This window comes from Anarhichas minor, unplaced genomic scaffold (assembly GCF_050575085.1).
Source record: "Anarhichas minor isolate MPS153535 unplaced genomic scaffold, ASM5057508v1 ptg000014l, whole genome shotgun sequence".
Lineage (NCBI taxonomy): Eukaryota > Metazoa > Chordata > Actinopteri > Perciformes > Anarhichadidae > Anarhichas > Anarhichas minor.
Genome location: NW_027466460.1, coordinates 14,626,840 through 14,642,857, shown reverse-complemented (window position 1 = coordinate 14,642,857; position 16,018 = coordinate 14,626,840). Strand labels below are relative to the sequence as shown.

General features: G+C 41.9%; 2 protein-coding genes across 2 annotated transcripts; one reads left to right on the top strand and one right to left on the bottom strand.

Moving 5' to 3' along the window:
- Positions 1-519: 519 nt before the first annotated feature.
- Positions 520-2,557, bottom strand: fbxo48 (F-box protein 48). The gene is made up of 3 exons (XM_076091704.1): positions 2,415-2,557; positions 1,067-1,401; positions 520-887 (listed from the first exon to the last, which is right to left on the bottom strand). The coding sequence occupies exons 2-3, from the start codon at positions 1,367-1,369 to the stop codon at positions 726-728; spliced, it is 465 nt and encodes a 154-aa protein (XP_075947819.1). The 5' UTR covers positions 1,370-1,401; positions 2,415-2,557; the 3' UTR covers positions 520-725.
- A 241-nt stretch (positions 2,558-2,798) lies between these two features.
- aplf (aprataxin and PNKP like factor) lies at positions 2,799-14,745 on the top strand. Its single transcript, XM_076091702.1, has 11 exons — positions 2,799-3,225; positions 3,428-3,571; positions 5,340-5,411; positions 6,501-6,664; positions 7,158-7,329; positions 7,902-8,040; positions 9,816-9,997; positions 10,311-10,606; positions 11,372-11,503; positions 11,944-11,990; positions 13,524-14,745. Exons 2-11 carry the CDS (start codon positions 3,470-3,472, stop codon positions 13,724-13,726), a joined length of 1,509 nt encoding a protein of 502 aa, XP_075947817.1. The 5' UTR covers positions 2,799-3,225; positions 3,428-3,469; the 3' UTR covers positions 13,727-14,745.
- Positions 14,746-16,018: the final 1,273 nt, after the last annotated feature.

Sequence of the window (16,018 nt, the reverse complement as noted above, 5' to 3'; positions counted from 1 at the left end):
TAAGACTTTAATTATACAATTTATTTTGACAAATAACAGCGACAAATATTCAAATTTGAGAAGCTGATAAAAACAGATGATTCAAATTCTTGCCAATTAACATTCTGTCACTTAGCGTATTGCTTATTCTTGTTCCAGTATTTAATATTTGAATGATAATGAGATAAGAATGATGACATTTCACAACTGAATAGTTTTTGGGAAAATTTAAATTCAAATCATGATTAACAAAAATGTATATATCATCCATTTCCCCATCATTCCATTAGTTTCCTTCTGTCCTTCCTTTCTTTATCAATCTGAGAGATATGAGGATTAGCATTTAAAATACTGTTTTATCATTGTATTTTTGTTGAACAGCTGTAGCTTCGTTGTGGTGTGTAGTCCAGTGTAAAGCCACATGTAGGTTGTGATCCATAAGTTGCGTGGGTCAATACAATTAAGAAAAAGGAAATGCACAATACTCCCCCGCCACTAAATGCAAATAAGAGTTGAATTAACTTCTCTCTGACAAACAAAAACAACACATTTATGATTTATTGCATCTCAGCCATTTTTACATCAAAGAAATTAAAGTTCTCCATGATTATTTTTTTTTTCTTTAAAAAAGTATTTAAAAAAAAAACTATGTACAATTGTTTGTGTATATTCGTAAATATAAAAATATATTAGAGTAAAAGAAGTGACAGAGGTGCTTTGAATAAAAATTCTAAATGGGCCATCGCTCATCGGTCCAGCTCGGCCTGCAGGATCTCCCCCCAGGTCTCAGCGTCCAGCGGCACCATCTTCCTGCCAATGAGCTCCTCCGCTGATCTCACGTGGCTGTAGCGACCTCTCAGCCAGTCCTTCTTCAAACGGCTGCGAGTGTAGTTCTTCACCAGTGTGACCTGCAGAGAGGAGACGGGCAGGTCTGAGGCATTAGAAATGTGGTTGTAACCACTGATAACTTCTAACCATCTATAACACTGCTTTGACTAGCAGCTTCTCAGGTTAGTTCAAGCCTGGTCTGAGCTCCCCCCTTTTTTCTTGGTCTCTGTGGGGTTTTGCTTCTTAAAAGTGGACCCACCTTCCAGGACAGGCCGTCTCTCCTGTCGCTGTCGACCTCCCTCTGACAGACGGCTCCGACCAGCAGACACTGCCTCCTCCACACCTGGTCGCTCTCCTCGATGATGTAGTGCCACAATTTGCAGGTCCGGGAGGCGCTGCACAGACTCCCGGCTTCCAGCTCGCCAAAGATCTTCGCACTCATTTCTGTCGGCAGCGTCTCAGCAAAGTTTTCGGGGGCGGGGGTGTCGCCGGTGGGTCTCGGGGAGGCTCTTCTTTTAGAGACGAGAAACACGGGCGAGGTCCTCATGGAGTCATGCTGCATAGTAGCTCAAGAGTCCAATAGTTTGAGACGGCCTGGGGATAACAGAGGGATTCAACGTCACGGATTACATTTGAAGCTTCATCTCAGGTGTTCAGGATTAACTTTGTGTATCTGAGGGGCGCTTTGAAGATGAAACAAAGGAGGACAATTTGTTTTGGAGAATATTGTAAAACATTTTGTATTTTTGTTAAGCAGCACATTCCCATGAATATGGAAATATTGTTTTTATTAGATTTTGTGCATTTTATATTTTCTTCTAAAAAGAAATGATGCTGCCATAGTAGCAAACTTACTGTTCTCTCCTCAGTTGCAAAGATTAACTCACGGGTATATTCTGTCCCTTTGCTCGGTTACACAGGCATATTATATTATTATTATATTAATAGTCAAAAGCCTTTTCCTTACCCAGTTAAAAATACACAGACATTGACCCTCACTATACAGTAATATAGTCACACCAGAACAGGCACACGTGGCAGTTATTCGTCACCTATCACTAAACTGCGATGGTAAAATGTACTATAAACTATATTGTCATGAATAAATATTTTCAGATATCAATGATTTACGTGTCAAAATTGGTTGTGACAGGGATTGAACCCATTTCTTTCTCCAGCACCAGGCCTGTATGTAAACACATGTTCCTATAAACGACACTATCAACATCACTGATACAAAATCTGAACGATACAATACATTAAGAAAGACCGTATTTAATTGTTTACATCATTTTAAAATGTGTGCCTTTTGATTAAAATGTAGAATGTCTCGGCCCCTCTGTTATTACCAAAGCTTCTGTTTTCTGCAACGAAGTGTGAATCTCACTGAAATAACATGTGATTTTACTGGTGTCACACGCTCAGCTGCGCGAGTCTCATTTCCGCCCCAGCTAACAAAGCTAACAGCGACTGAAGAACCTCCGTCCTGTTGCAGTTTACAGGCTAAATACCTTATTTTTTTCCGGGACAACGCTAAAAGAAAAATGTCTGCTGTCCTATATTTAAGCACAGAACGATAATGTGTCGTTTAAATAAATGTTTCTTACAGGCGGTGTGGTCGCTCCGTGTCTTTCTGACAGCTGACTTTTTAAATGTCTCAACGGTTGTTTACACACAGAAATACGTCACTGTGTTTTTTTAAAAACTGCGCATGCGTAGAAAGGGTCATACTCCGACGAATCGCACATTCGCCAAATTCCATATTGAAATGAATGGTTGTTATTAATGGTATTAACGGTTGTAAAATAAATCTGTAGACGGTTATGAATGGGTCTTTCATTCGGCATAGATGCGATATATTTTCGTGACTTAAATTTATCAAAATTTCAACTTATTTTGGTTCACATTCCAATTCAATAAAACGTAAATTCAGTGTACTTTATTATGTTTAAATGTATTTCCCCTATGAAATACATGACTCGGTATATTTTCTGAATATTTTGCATGACCATAGACGGACTGTGGGGAGAAGAGTGAACCAAGTCAAAACGTTTACATTTGGATAATTAAAGTCGTGCAATGTACGTTATATGCATGCCGAAATAGAGAGTGATATCTATCCATTCATAAACCGTTTTGGGATTAATTTTTATAAGCTTACGTTATTCGCAAATAGACAAGAACATTTTAAATTGAACAAAATCTGGATGGAATTCGGCGTCCAGAATTCTACTGGGCTGAGCTCTAATGAGCTGCGCCAGACGTCTACTGCGCAGGTTCCCCAGCATCCCGGAAGTTTTGAATAACATCCATGCATTGTAGCTCTATGACAGCAAAAGTTGTAAACGCTTTCTATACTTTCGGTTTTTGCTTTTCAACCCCGAGAGACCAAACATATCCAGTGTACCTCCACTACAGGTAGGCAGAAGTAAACATGTATTACTGCGCGGCCCGCTGTGACCATAACGCACTACTTTTGTCTCAGACGGAGCTACTGAATGAAACACAAGTTAGAGGAGCTCTTTAAATCCTGATTTAATTCTCCTCGTAGCTTTCAGGAGTCATTGCACTTCATGGTAAACACTTGTAATGGATTGTGTTTTTATACTAATGCCTCCAGTGGACCGGGGTGAAGCTCCCTCCAGTCCCGCCCGCTGAGCACATGTCCGGCTTCGACCTCGTCCAAGTGGACGGTGGCGGCGGCGGGGATCCCATCCACCTGCCGCCGGGGGAGACGGTGTTGGGCCGGGGGCCCTTACTGGGAGTGAGTGCACCTGTGGCTTTATTTTAGTTTGATTATTCTAGCAATACTCTCAACAGTGCACGTTAACAAACATTGCTGTAGATGTAAATCCTCAGAATCAGAATCAGAACCTTTTATTTGCCAAAGTATGTTGCACATACAAGGAATGTGACCTGGTGGATGGTGCATAACATTAAACAATCAACACAGTGCAAAATACAAGACATACAAATAGAAACATAGAGAAATTTACAATAAAATATAAAAATATGGTAAATAAACAAACAAACAAAACTATGTACCTTTACTCATGTACTGTACTTAAGTACAATTTGAGGTACTTTAGTTGTTTAGTTTATCTTTAGTTGTAATACAACGAGTTTAGAAAGTATGATGTTTTGTTATAGATTAAACTATCTAACTGTTTGTACAAATAGCCGACAGCTGAAACGATTAGTTGATTAATCAGTTAGTCAATTTAGAGAAAACTAGTTTATTTTGATGGTTTAAGTTATTTTTAATGTATAAAATGGTTCGAGCTTCACAAATGTGAAGATTTATTGCTTGTTGTAATTGTGACGGCACTTCTCACTGTTTTCACTATTTTTACAAACCAAACAAACAGTTGATTAATGGAGAATAATAATAATCCATAATGAAAGTAGTTAATAGTTTAAAATGAGCTCCACCTCAACCAACTACAGCAGTAAAATCCTGCTTTTACGTTTATACATGAGTGATAATAATCAATTATATGATAAATGATAGTTTAACAGTCACAGGGGACATTTTTATCCTTTTTGATACTTTTAAGTACATTTTCCTGATTATACTTTTTACTCAAACAACAATTTCAATGCAGGACTTTTACTTGCAGTAGAGTATTGTTACAATGTGGTATTAGTACTTTTACTTAAGTAAAGGATCTGAGTACTTCCTCCTCCTGTGCTGCCTGCTGTGTGATGTTTGTGACCCTGTGGCCTCCATGCAGCGGACGTGTGACGCAGCCAATTAAAGCTACAGACCTACCGGAGACTTCTGGCCACACGTTCGCTCAATTACATTCGGACATTTTACAATTTAAAATGTATTTTTTCACTTATTTATATTCCAAAAAATGAATATCCAAACAGTTTACGAATAAGCTCAAACAGCTCTTTTATTTGGCCTACGTGTAATATACACAGCATGATTTAATTTAATTTAAATTTTTTATTAAATTTTTTATTCCTGAAGAATGAAATGAAGGAACATGTGAGTGTTTCAGCAGAGCTGCAGGTCTTCCACTGCACCACTGGAGGACTCTGTTTTCCTGATAACATGGAACAGGACCTGTCCTCTCTGACGGGGTTAACATTTTCTGTTTTTTGAGCTGTCACCTAAATGAGCTGTCACCTAAATGAGCTGTCACCTACTACTTTTCTTTGAGTCTCTGAAGCATCTCTGCTTCTCAAACATTATCCTGATTTTACGTCTTCTGGCACCACATGCAAGGATTGTTGTAAAATAGTATTATGAAAATGAAAACTAATATTTAAACAAAAATCCAGATGAAAATCTGGTTTTAAATACACAATTTACAGCAGGAATGCTGAAGTTTGGGCATTTATAGTGTTTTGTTCAAGGAATTCTGGGGTTTCTGTTTTTTTTTTCCTGTGATGGAACAAATTGTTGGTCAACTGGGATTCTTGTCCCGATGGTTTTTATTTATTTTTCCACCTCTAAAAATATGTGAGTCACTTTGCACTGAAGCTCTTCTCCTGTTGTGTTCGTCCTCACGTTGTCTCAGGTCAGCGACAAGAGAGTGTCCAGACTTCACGGGCTGCTGGAGAACCTGAACGGACAGCTGCGCCTCAAACCGGTACGTCCTCTCACCACACCGGGGATTTGACTTGTTTCACCATTAGTTCACTGGCGACGAGCCTTCTCCAAAGCTTACCGTCACTTTTTAAAGCTGGAACAAATAACGTGAATGTGATTTAAGACATGATTATTTATCGTCGGCTTCTCTCAGAAGTGATACCCGATCCAGCCATTTGTGTCGGTGTCGGCCCAATATCGGTATCGGATCCCTAATTTAGTCTTTCCTGTGATTGACTGGCAACCCGTCCAGGGTGGCGTACCCCGCCTCTCGCCCAGTGCCAGCCTCTTAAAGGAGAAGCTAGTATAGCTGATGGATGGATGGTCTCCGTGTCCGGCATCAAGAGAAACCTCGCGTTTCAGGAGTAATGGCCGTCAACGATTGCTGAAAGGTCTCCGTTTAGTTGCTGCAATCACAAACCGTCGTGACTTCTTCCAAACAGATGCATTCAGTATTCAGATCTTTATTGGTCCTGAGGGAGAACTGAGTCATTCCAGCAGCAGAAGTCAGATGGAGGTCTGTTTGGAAAAGAGTAGGCGGCGTCATTAATCACGCCGACATCCTCTGTTTGTCATTCCTGTAATTGACTGGAGGTCAATGCATCAGCACGTCTCAACTCGTCATCTCAGACGATTAATGAACACATCACAGTCGCAGCACCTCAACCAATGTTTTTAATCGTGAGGGGGAATCAGTCGCGTCAATAAATGCGGCCTCCGGATGTCACGCTGCAACACACACACGGCTACAGACGCTCTTCACCGAGGCTCCGTCGATGCTTTAACTTTCATACCTGCGTCACGAAGCGGAGAAAAATCCGGTATTTTCTCTGTATTTTAATGTCACGACAGAAGTATTACGTTACATCATGTTGTGAGGTTTTTCGTGTTTCAATGATAAAAAAATGGTGTAAAATTGGCTGCAAATACAGTCCAATCCCCAAAGATCAGCGCTGATAGTCACACACAGTTAACGTGAAATTATTAGCGTCTCCAGAGAGTTGGTGGTAACTGATAAAGGTCCATTATAAAGGAGGTCTACTCAAACTCTATTATTTTTATTTCTTCATCCTCTGGTTTTCATCTCTAGACCCACCTGAACCCGTGCTTCGTCCAGTCGTCCCTGACCGACGACCCTCGACCTCTGCAGAGAAGTTCCTGGTACCCTCTTCATCACGGAGACTTGTTCTCTCTGCTGCCGGGCCAGTTCATCTACCAGGTGGCGGCCGTGGGCGAAGAAGGCCGCACTCCCAGGTACTCGAACGTTAACGCCGTGTGTCAAGATCAAGAGATGAATCTCATTTGCATTTGCAGCAATTAAATCAAGACGGAGGAAGCTGCTCTCCACTGTTTCATTATAAAGTCTTATCTCTTTTATCTTTGCAGAGCAGACTGCGTGGGGTTGAAATGGCTCCGGTTCAAGTGTTATCTGTTGACTCAATTAAAAGCCAAGATTAGGTTGATTCATGTAGTCTGTGGGCTTCGGTAATGTTTTATCTGTGAGTTAGGGTCCCCTATGTTGTCCTGAGGCCCGCTGTCTGTTTGAAGTTTAGATCAAACAAACAGGAAAAGGACACTCGAACAAATGTAAACCAGCCGAGGCTCATGTTGCATTGAATACAGAAACTACAGCTTGTATCTGAGCAGCAGCAGAAGGTTTATTAGGAGTTTTAAAAGTGGACTTCAACCTCAGTTTTTCAGGCTTAAAAATCACTTTTTCGTTTTCTTCATGTATAACTTCCAATAGAAACAGTCAGATGTTTGAAGAAGAGGAGCTTCCCGTTGATCCCGAGCCAGATGTGGAGCCAGATGTGGAGCCAGAGGTGCAGCCGCATCCTCCTCCTGTTGGACAGACTCCTCCGCCACCGGCAGCTCCGTTGAACCAGGAGGAAGCCGTCAACAGAAGCCTGAAGAAGAAGGTTTGTTTAAACTCGCATCCAAACCTGCATCAGCAGAAAAGCGGCGCAGCAGGAAGTCGCGTCACGTCCGTCTCTTTTATTGTTTTTGGCGATATGACGTCATTATAAACCAGGAGGCGATCCAAATTTGTATCTCTGCTTATTTGGTGTCTTTCCCTTTTAATTAATATTCCTTGTTGTATTTTGGATGAAGTTCTTTGACTTCTCAGGTATTTCCCTCACTGGATTACTGCAAAACACACTCCATGAACAGTTTCACAATCAGTTTTATTTGATCCATATCGCCAAATTCCATCTCTTCTGATGGAAAACGATTGCTGAGGCTGTAAAGATAGTCACCACTAAGCTACGCTTTCTGTACTCCAACACAACAAGCAGAATATTCCATTGGATGAAAACATGTCGCACATTTAGGAAATAATTACATCCAGTTAAACTTTCATTAATATCAATAATTTAAGATGATCAGCGTTATAGTGTTCTGCCTCAGTGTTACCTGCATTGTTTCCAGCTCTGATGATGAACCCACTGCACACTTCACAAGAACTGTTTTCTGTTTTCGTTTCATGAAGGGAGCCTCTGCACGTCCAAAAGAAGTTCAGGACGACCAGAGGGACGTCCCTCCGTCTGTAACCAAGAGAAGAGTTTTACCTGCGTGGATGGTGGCGGCTGCAGCAGCGCCACACAGTTCCTCCTCCTCCAGCCCAAAAGGTACCTGCACCTTCCTGTTTCATGGATTTATTCGGGTTTTTTCACACGTCTGTCCACATTTCACACTTGATTGGATCTGTCTTTGCGTCACAATACATTTGTTGGTTCCCTTCTTATTTTCCGGGTCTAAAAATGTCTTAAATGTCCAGATTTTTAGGAGCCATTCATGGGTCCTAAATGCTGCCTTACCCATGCTTACCCAGCATGCCTAAAAATCGGCATGCTGGGTAACAGCTTGAAGGAAGAGACACTGGAGATCTTCTTTTTTTTTGACAACCGCTCATCCGGTTGACTTAACACTTGGCGGGTACATTGCTCAGGACCCAACGGAGGTCAGTGTCGAGTGTGAAGTGGTTTGGATGAGCGGTTCTCCAGAAAACACCTGAGGTCAAGCGTTCAGCCCGCTCCGAACAGGCCCTAAGGTGATAATAAACTTTATTTATACAGCACTTTTCAAAATAATGTTACAACCAGTTGTTTTAAATTGTTGAACCAGGATTAAAACAAATGCAATCTTCCCTAATGGGACTGTTTCTAAAAAGTGCTCGAGCTGTGGTGCAGTGGGCCTGGTGAAGGAATGAGAGTCTGTTTTCAGGTGATCTTGTCCAGGTGACGCCACCCGAACGCTGCAGACGCTTGTTGACCTTAAATAGCAGCTGACAGTCAGGTCATAAAGTATCACGGCAGTCTGACGTTAACAAGAGAGTCAATAGAAGTGTGACACAGCGGAAGCTTTTCTCCGTATGTCGGCGTGTTCATTGATAATTACAGCAGGTAAAAGAGGACACTGGACAGCGTCTCCTCCTGTGATATTTACTTTGAAGGAGAGCAGACGGCGCTGCTGAGCTACATGGACCCTCAGCGAGCCTGTTACTGCGTCCGTCCGCTCTGTGCTGCACTTAAAGAGCCGAGTTTAACTGGGAAGAGCGGGCAGATGGAGAAGTTCCAGTTTCCTAAAGAGAAACTCGCAATGCTGTCTGTGGCTACTTTCATTCCCGGAGTCTTTGGCGGCGGTGGAAAGTAATTAAGTACAAGTTTGAATTACTTGTATTTTACATTTCTGCTCCTCTACATTTCTGGGGGAAATATTGCACTTTTTACTCGGCTACATTCAGCTGACAGCTTTAGTTACTTTTCAGATTTTAGAGTAAAATTCTTGTGAGGCTTTTACACAAAATCAGTGTGTAGCTGTGTCTCCTGGCCACGTTCAGATGTCTCTCCGACTTGTTCCACCAAAGACATTTTTCTAAACTGTTCAGCATTTCACAAAAAATGCAAAGATTAGATAAAAGGCCGATAAAACAAAGGTAAAAGTTCATATCAGAACTTAGTTTTTCTTCTTTCCTCTCACGCTGATCATCTCACGACCCCTCAGATTTATCAGGGACCCTTTGAAAGGGCCTGACCCCCAGGTTGGGAACCACTGGACTAAACTAGCTCCCTGTATAAAGTAGCTCTACCTCGAGCAGCTACACCAGTAAAAAATGACTTGTGCTATTGATGTATCGGTATTCATTTAATAACGTCAGTCACAGGGCACACATACTGCAGAACAAGTACTTTTACTTTCGATACTTTAAGTACATTTTCCTGATAATTACTTTACTCAAATACTTCTTCCACTACTGTAAGTTGTGTCAAATGAATTGATGAGTTTCCTTCTGATTTAAAAACCTTTGATATTCTGATTTATACGATGCATACTGGTATTGATTTTTAACTGATTCTTGTTTTCGTATAATCCTCTGAAATCGACATTTGTCTCTCTGTTTCAGTTCAGTCGGCTGTGAAGAGAAGTAAAGGACCTTCAACCAGCACTAAACCAGCTGCAGCCAAACAAGCCACGCCCACCAAGACCTCCTCACCTGAGGAGGCGGAGCTCAGCGAGGAGGAAATGCCGAGGAAGAGGAGAAGGCAGATGAGTGATGAAGAGGAGGAAGCAGCTCAGTCTAAAACAGTTGAGTATTGTTCGTGAGTTGTAGTTTTTGTTCCCGTGTTCAAGGACAGAGGATGTCGTATGTATACAGATTGTAAAGCCCTCTGAGGCTGATTTGTGATATTGGGCTATACAAATACATTTAATTAAAATGGAATTTAAATTAAAATAATGGCTGTTATTACGTGTTTTTACCGTCTTCTGCAAAAAAATATTTTGCGCCAATTTGGTCCAAATAAAATGAGGACTGTGAAATTACGGTAAATGTCTTCATTCAGTCTTTCTGGACCAATAAAAGCCTTTTTAATCGTCTGTCTCTGGTGTTGACTCTCAGGACGTTCCTCCAGAGCAGCGCTCAGTCAGGCTGCACAGCGAATCCAAGAGGTCCGAGGTGAGCGACGAGTCTGGCGGCTTCACCGTGGAGGTGGATGAGGAGGAGGAGGAGGAGAGAGCGGAGTCGTCTACAGCTGACATGAACACCACCATACGGACGAATGTGATCAGTCAATCTGACAACGAGGAGGACAAGAAGCAGAAAAATGGACGACAGCAGACTAAAGGAGTCGGGTCGAGCGGCGCCTCTGCGACCGGACTTAGAGCGCCGTGTCCGTACGGGAACAACTGCTACAGGTAGCGTTTACCTGTGCACGAACACAACAGCTTTTTCCTTTGATGTGCAAAGATGACATGAAGTGCACTTGAGCTGATAAACATGAACAGAGACAAAAACTGGATCAGGTACAAAAGCTTCTCAAAGCAGCCGCCTGGTGTCTCTCTGGTTTTAGCCTCAAGAGATACTCCTTCTCGAATTTAAGATAAAAGATGATTTCAAGATCATCAAAGCGAAGGTTTTCTTACACAACCCTAAATCACAAAGTGGGGCTTCAGTGGAGAAAAGAGTCTCACAGACACATTGATTTACCTCTGAGGCTCCCAAACTGACAAATATCACAGAAACTAACCGGTGAGGTTTACACTGATGAAGCAGATCGGTCATTATCCTCCAGCTGCAGAGCTTAAAGGGATAGTGTGGTTGTATGAGTCAGTGTTTTGCTACAGTAGATGGAGTTTATAGGAACAGACAGGTGGAACGTGTGGACAATGCCAGCCGTGCCGCTTTCATCCTCTTATCCACGGTGCTTGGGAGGTTGCGCTACTGTCGCGCCTGCGAATACTAACCAACCAAAACCGTGGACGGATATGAAAAACAGAAAAGATGCAATTGGTTGTCTGTGGTTTAAGTGGATTGAACTTCCACTGTTTGTTCCTCTTTTTTTAAACTAAGCGTACATAAAGAGGGAGCAGCAGCAGGGACACATCCTGCAGAAATCTCTTGTGTGCACATCCAGCGCTTCTCTGAAGACCTCTCACGACCTTCTCTGTTTGTTCTTCCAGGAAGAACCCGGCCCATTTCCAGGAGAGCAGTCACCCCGGTGACACCGACTACGAGGAGGAGGAGGAGGATGTGGAAGAGGAGACGCAGGAGGCAGATCGGCCTGAGTGCCCCTACGGCACCGACTGCTACAGGTCAGACATCACAGTCAGATGAAAGGGGATTGAAAGGTATGATGGGGAAACCTGGTGACCCGATGAAGCTGACATCAATGGCAGAGACGGTGTAACGTCACGAGATGATCCTCGCAGCTTTTGTTTTTAGATTTAGTCTCATATTTTCATCCTAGTTTCCAGCAAATGTAAAGCATCAATACTATACTTTACTAAATGGTTCATCCTCAACAAGTCTGACTGTTATATGGTGAGATGTTAGTCCAACACTTTGGTTCTAAGTGACAACAGATGTGGGGTTTCTCCCTGAAGACGCATCTCTTGATCCATTAAGTTAACAGATGATGGCCTCCACTATAGACATTCACGTTACAGCAATGGTTCAATATTTAGAGAAATACGCTTGTGTGCTTTCTGGCGGAAAGTCGACAGTGACTTTGATTTTTTTTGTTCCCTGACAGGAAAAATCCTCTTCACAGGAAAGAATACAAACACACAAAGACACCAGGTGAGATGTTTCACCTGCTTGATTTCTGTTTGACGGCATCAAAACTAAAGACACCGTAAACTAAACATCATTTAACGTTTTTAATCGAAGAAATGTTCCTGCTCTCAACACATATAATACATGTTAAAATATTATATATATTTCTTAATGTCATCTGATTAAAACTTCTATAAAATGCAGGAACAACTCATTAGCTCAGGTTCATTATACAAATTCTATTAAGTTTTAAAAAATGTTGTTTATTGAACATATTCATTTAATAACAGTCAAATGTTTCTTGTAACTCTATTAACATTCTGTGTTATTATAAAAAAAGTATTTTATCTGTTATACCTACTATAATAATAATAATATTGAGTGTGTGAATGTGTGTGTGAAGGAGTGAATCATGTCGGGTAAAGTGCTTTGAGAGGTGGGAAGAACACAGAGGCGCTGCAGTAATGCAAGTCCATAAAGCAACGGGCTCCTGGAAGGTGGCGAGACGGCATTTAATAAAATGACAGTTCCACATGCATCGTTGTGGGAAGTGGTTGTGAGTCAGTGATGTGAGTTGTCGGCCCAGGAGGATCTACTGGGCAAAGCCGCTGGTGCTGCTGTGTTGACATTTTCAACCACAGTCGCAGAAAAAAGCTCCCTAACAACAGCGAAAATAAAAAAGGGAAATTTCCATCTCTGAAAGGGTTTAGCGACAGATCCTCGACCTGATGAAGAAGAAGAAAAAACACACACACACACACACACACTGGATCCGTCACCAGAGCTGCTCACGATCTATAAACCCACTGGGGCCTATCAATCTTGTTGTTAGCAGGTTATAATGTAATCTGGAGACCCTCCAGGACATCACCCCCCCCCCCCCCCCCCTGTTGCAGTGGAAATTACTTTCTGACACACACACACACACACCTACACCCTTCTTTCTTTAATAAGACACACTTCACACTGATGACAAATGTGATTTCCCCTCCAATTTAAGACGCTTCGTTCACACTCTCGTCTCGACTGACGGGAGGAAGGGAGACGGAGAAACGACGTCTCTCCTTCTTTCTCCCACTCTGAAAGCACTGCTCCCCATAGAGGAGTGAAGACAAGAAATACGATGTTCTATTGATGATTACTGAAGTGAAATATGTAGTAAAAGTTACAATATATATACATTTATTTAATTAGGGGTAGTAGTATCTTTCTATAATAAGAACAAGAATGATACAGAACTCAAAGGTCCACTTACGAGCTTTTCGAGGGTTAAAAAAGTCCTAAAAAAATCATGAAATCTTTAACTTTTCACAAACATGTCTGATATTTGTTGACACGTAGTGGAGGTATCGTGCTGCCGAAACCACAAAGTTTTTCCATTATCCGTCTCTTTTTTTATTCTAACCTAAAGTAGAGAAGGAAACCAGTTCATCAAAGACATCTGAAAGCAGAGGAACATGAAACAAAACTCTCCTCGCTTCTCATGTTGCACTTCAAGCTTCTCCTTGTTGTCTCCTTCTGTGACTCACTCCGTTCACACTGCTGATGCTTTTACAGCTCGCGCCACACGCACCGTCCCCAACAAGCCCCCCCCCGCTGACGATGACGACAGCGACGAAGACGACAGCTTCATTAACGACGACAGCGAGGACGTGGGCGACGACTCGGACTACGCGCCTCCTGTCTCGGATGACAGCGGGAAGGAGGACGTGACAGGACTGCAGGAGGAGGCAAAGGCCTTCATGAAGAGGAGGAAGTAGATTCAGACCTCCATGAAACCGCTCACAACAAGGTCTGCGGATTATTTTGAGTAACCGGGTCATGATTTCTTGCTGTTGAGTTATTCAAATGTATTCTTTATTTTGTGTCATCTAGTCCCATTATATTGGAGAGAACCAAACCAACTCGCACCAAAACAATCTAGATTGATCAAAAGCACTACGGGTAATAGTATAAATTATGTTTTGATTTTGGGTTGAACTGTCCCTTTTTAAAAGCCATGAATTGAAGCTTTACCAGAGCATGGAGTTCCCAACTGTTTTGGCACCGTGGGCCCTTTCGCATGTTGATGACTGACCTGTGTTACCCCACGTGAAACTGACCGAAGACTGAAAAGTAAATGACGAGCAGCACTTCGCTCTGCGGCTGTTTACCGACACCACGTCAGGTGTCCTCGCGAGGCGTCTTCACGGTTAACCTCAAAACACAACAGCGGACCGCAGTAATTCAGCCCGATTGAAGGAAATAGCTTTTTTTTGTATGAAACGCACGCCTCGAGCAGCTTTAAATGCAAATTTAAATAGAGTATTCTCTCCAGGACGTCAGCTCTGTTTACTGCAGACACAATAGTATGACAAACCACTAAAGGTTCTTTCTGAACCACTGAGAGATACAGTATTTAAGCATTAGTCCAAACTGAATGATTTTGCTAAATTGCATTTTGTCGCTTAGATTTTATTCCAGATAATCGGTTCTTTTTTTGGATGAATTCTGCTCGTGTAAATATGTAAAATTGAGTTTTAGGCGTAGCTGTCTTATGATTGTTACTCTAATTTGTTGAGCTGTTTTTCTTACTTTGTTTAAATACATGAGATGAAGACAAAGTCTTTCCTGCTTTTTGATTCTGTGGTTTTATTATGAAAGAGAAACCCACTCACTCATCATGTATTTTAACTAGCCGCCCACCAAACTATGTACAATGTTCTGTGTGTTTTACAAGAAAAACACAAGATTTCATGTCATATTTCATTCTAGTGGAAAATAAATTTGTTTCATTTTATTTTATTTCTCAAAATGCTAACGTGCTGATGTTTAGCAGGCTTAATGTTTACCTTGTTCACCATCTTAGCTTAGCATGTCAGCACGCTAACATTTGCTCATTAGTAGGGCTGCGACGATACGAGGAATATATGCGGTACTATTGCAGTGACGATAGTACTTGCGATACATAAACGGATATTAAAGTGAACTCAGTTTGGCCATTCTGCTGCTCTCAGTATTCTGCTTAAATACTGCAAATTGGTTGTTAAAAATTAAAGAAATTCATTTTCAACATGTTTTGGACAAATTGAACATCGAAACTGAACACAAACCTAAAAATAAAAACATACACTGTATTGTGCAGCCCGACTAATGAGCAGTAAACAAAGTCCAGCTGACAGCACTGTTGCTGCTCAGCCGACGACATGTTGAGAGCCGTGTGGAGGCAATGGATAAGCTCTGAATTATTGCGTTTGGCCCCTTTAAGTACAGTACTTGAGTAAACCTGCAGAAGTGTAGCCCAGCACAGATCACAGAGAGCTGATCTGAGGTCTGCTGCCCGTGAGGTTGTGTGTGGTGCGTCGTGAGTCTTCCAGCTGACACTTTGCATCCATTGATGATGATAAACAGACAGGCGGCCTCTTGAATTTCAAACACGATCTCCGCTCACGTCTCCGGAGCTGCCGTCTAAAGGCACAAACGACACGAGTAGAGGATGGATTCATGCAGAGCGCCTCGCAGCACCGTCGGCTACATCTGTAACACACACACACACACACACACACGGTCCCACTGGGAAGGTAAATCCTCCACACACTCAACATCAAACCGCTTCACGGTTTCCCATCATCCTTTCCTGCTGGAGAAAGTGAATTTCCTCTCACGAGACTCTGATGTAGATGTAGTGTTCCTTTATGTGTTGAGAAAATAAAGTATTTAAAAAGATGATCATACAGAATATGATGCTTTGATGTAGATTAAACTACCCAACAGGATATAAAGGAGTTAAAAGTATCAGTAAAATGCAATATACACATTAATGCAGCAGTAATATTAATCCAGAAACATCAGATACAACAGTAAAACACTGACGGGGAACATTTTACTGCACGATAAGTACAACTTCAATATTTTTTTTTAAATATTATTAATGATCATTATTGTACAAATGAAATAAACACACCGTCTCTCCGGCTGCAAATGTGTGTTCACATGGAGTCGTCGGCACAAGAAGAAGAAGAAGAAGAAGAAGCTGCTTCTTCATTTGTTGAGTCATTGCTGTCACGCTCCCC

Bases quoted from the DNA above. Each gene is read 5' to 3' on its own strand.
- fbxo48 (XM_076091704.1), bottom strand. From the start codon at position 1,369: ATGCAGCATGACTCCATGAGGACCTCGCCCGTGTTTCTCGTCTCTAAA. The intron at 888-1,066 runs GTGGGTCCACTT...TCCTCTCTGCAG, and splicing joins GAGACGGCCTGTCCTGGAAG to GTCACACTGGTGAAGAACTA.
- aplf (XM_076091702.1), top strand. From the start codon at position 3,470: ATGTCCGGCTTCGACCTCGTCCAAGTGGACGGTGGCGGCGGCGGGGAT. The intron at 3,572-5,339 runs GTGAGTGCACCT...ACGTTGTCTCAG, and splicing joins GCCGGGGGCCCTTACTGGGA to GTCAGCGACAAGAGAGTGTC. The intron at 6,665-7,157 runs GTACTCGAACGT...AACTTCCAATAG, and splicing joins GAAGAAGGCCGCACTCCCAG to AAACAGTCAGATGTTTGAAG.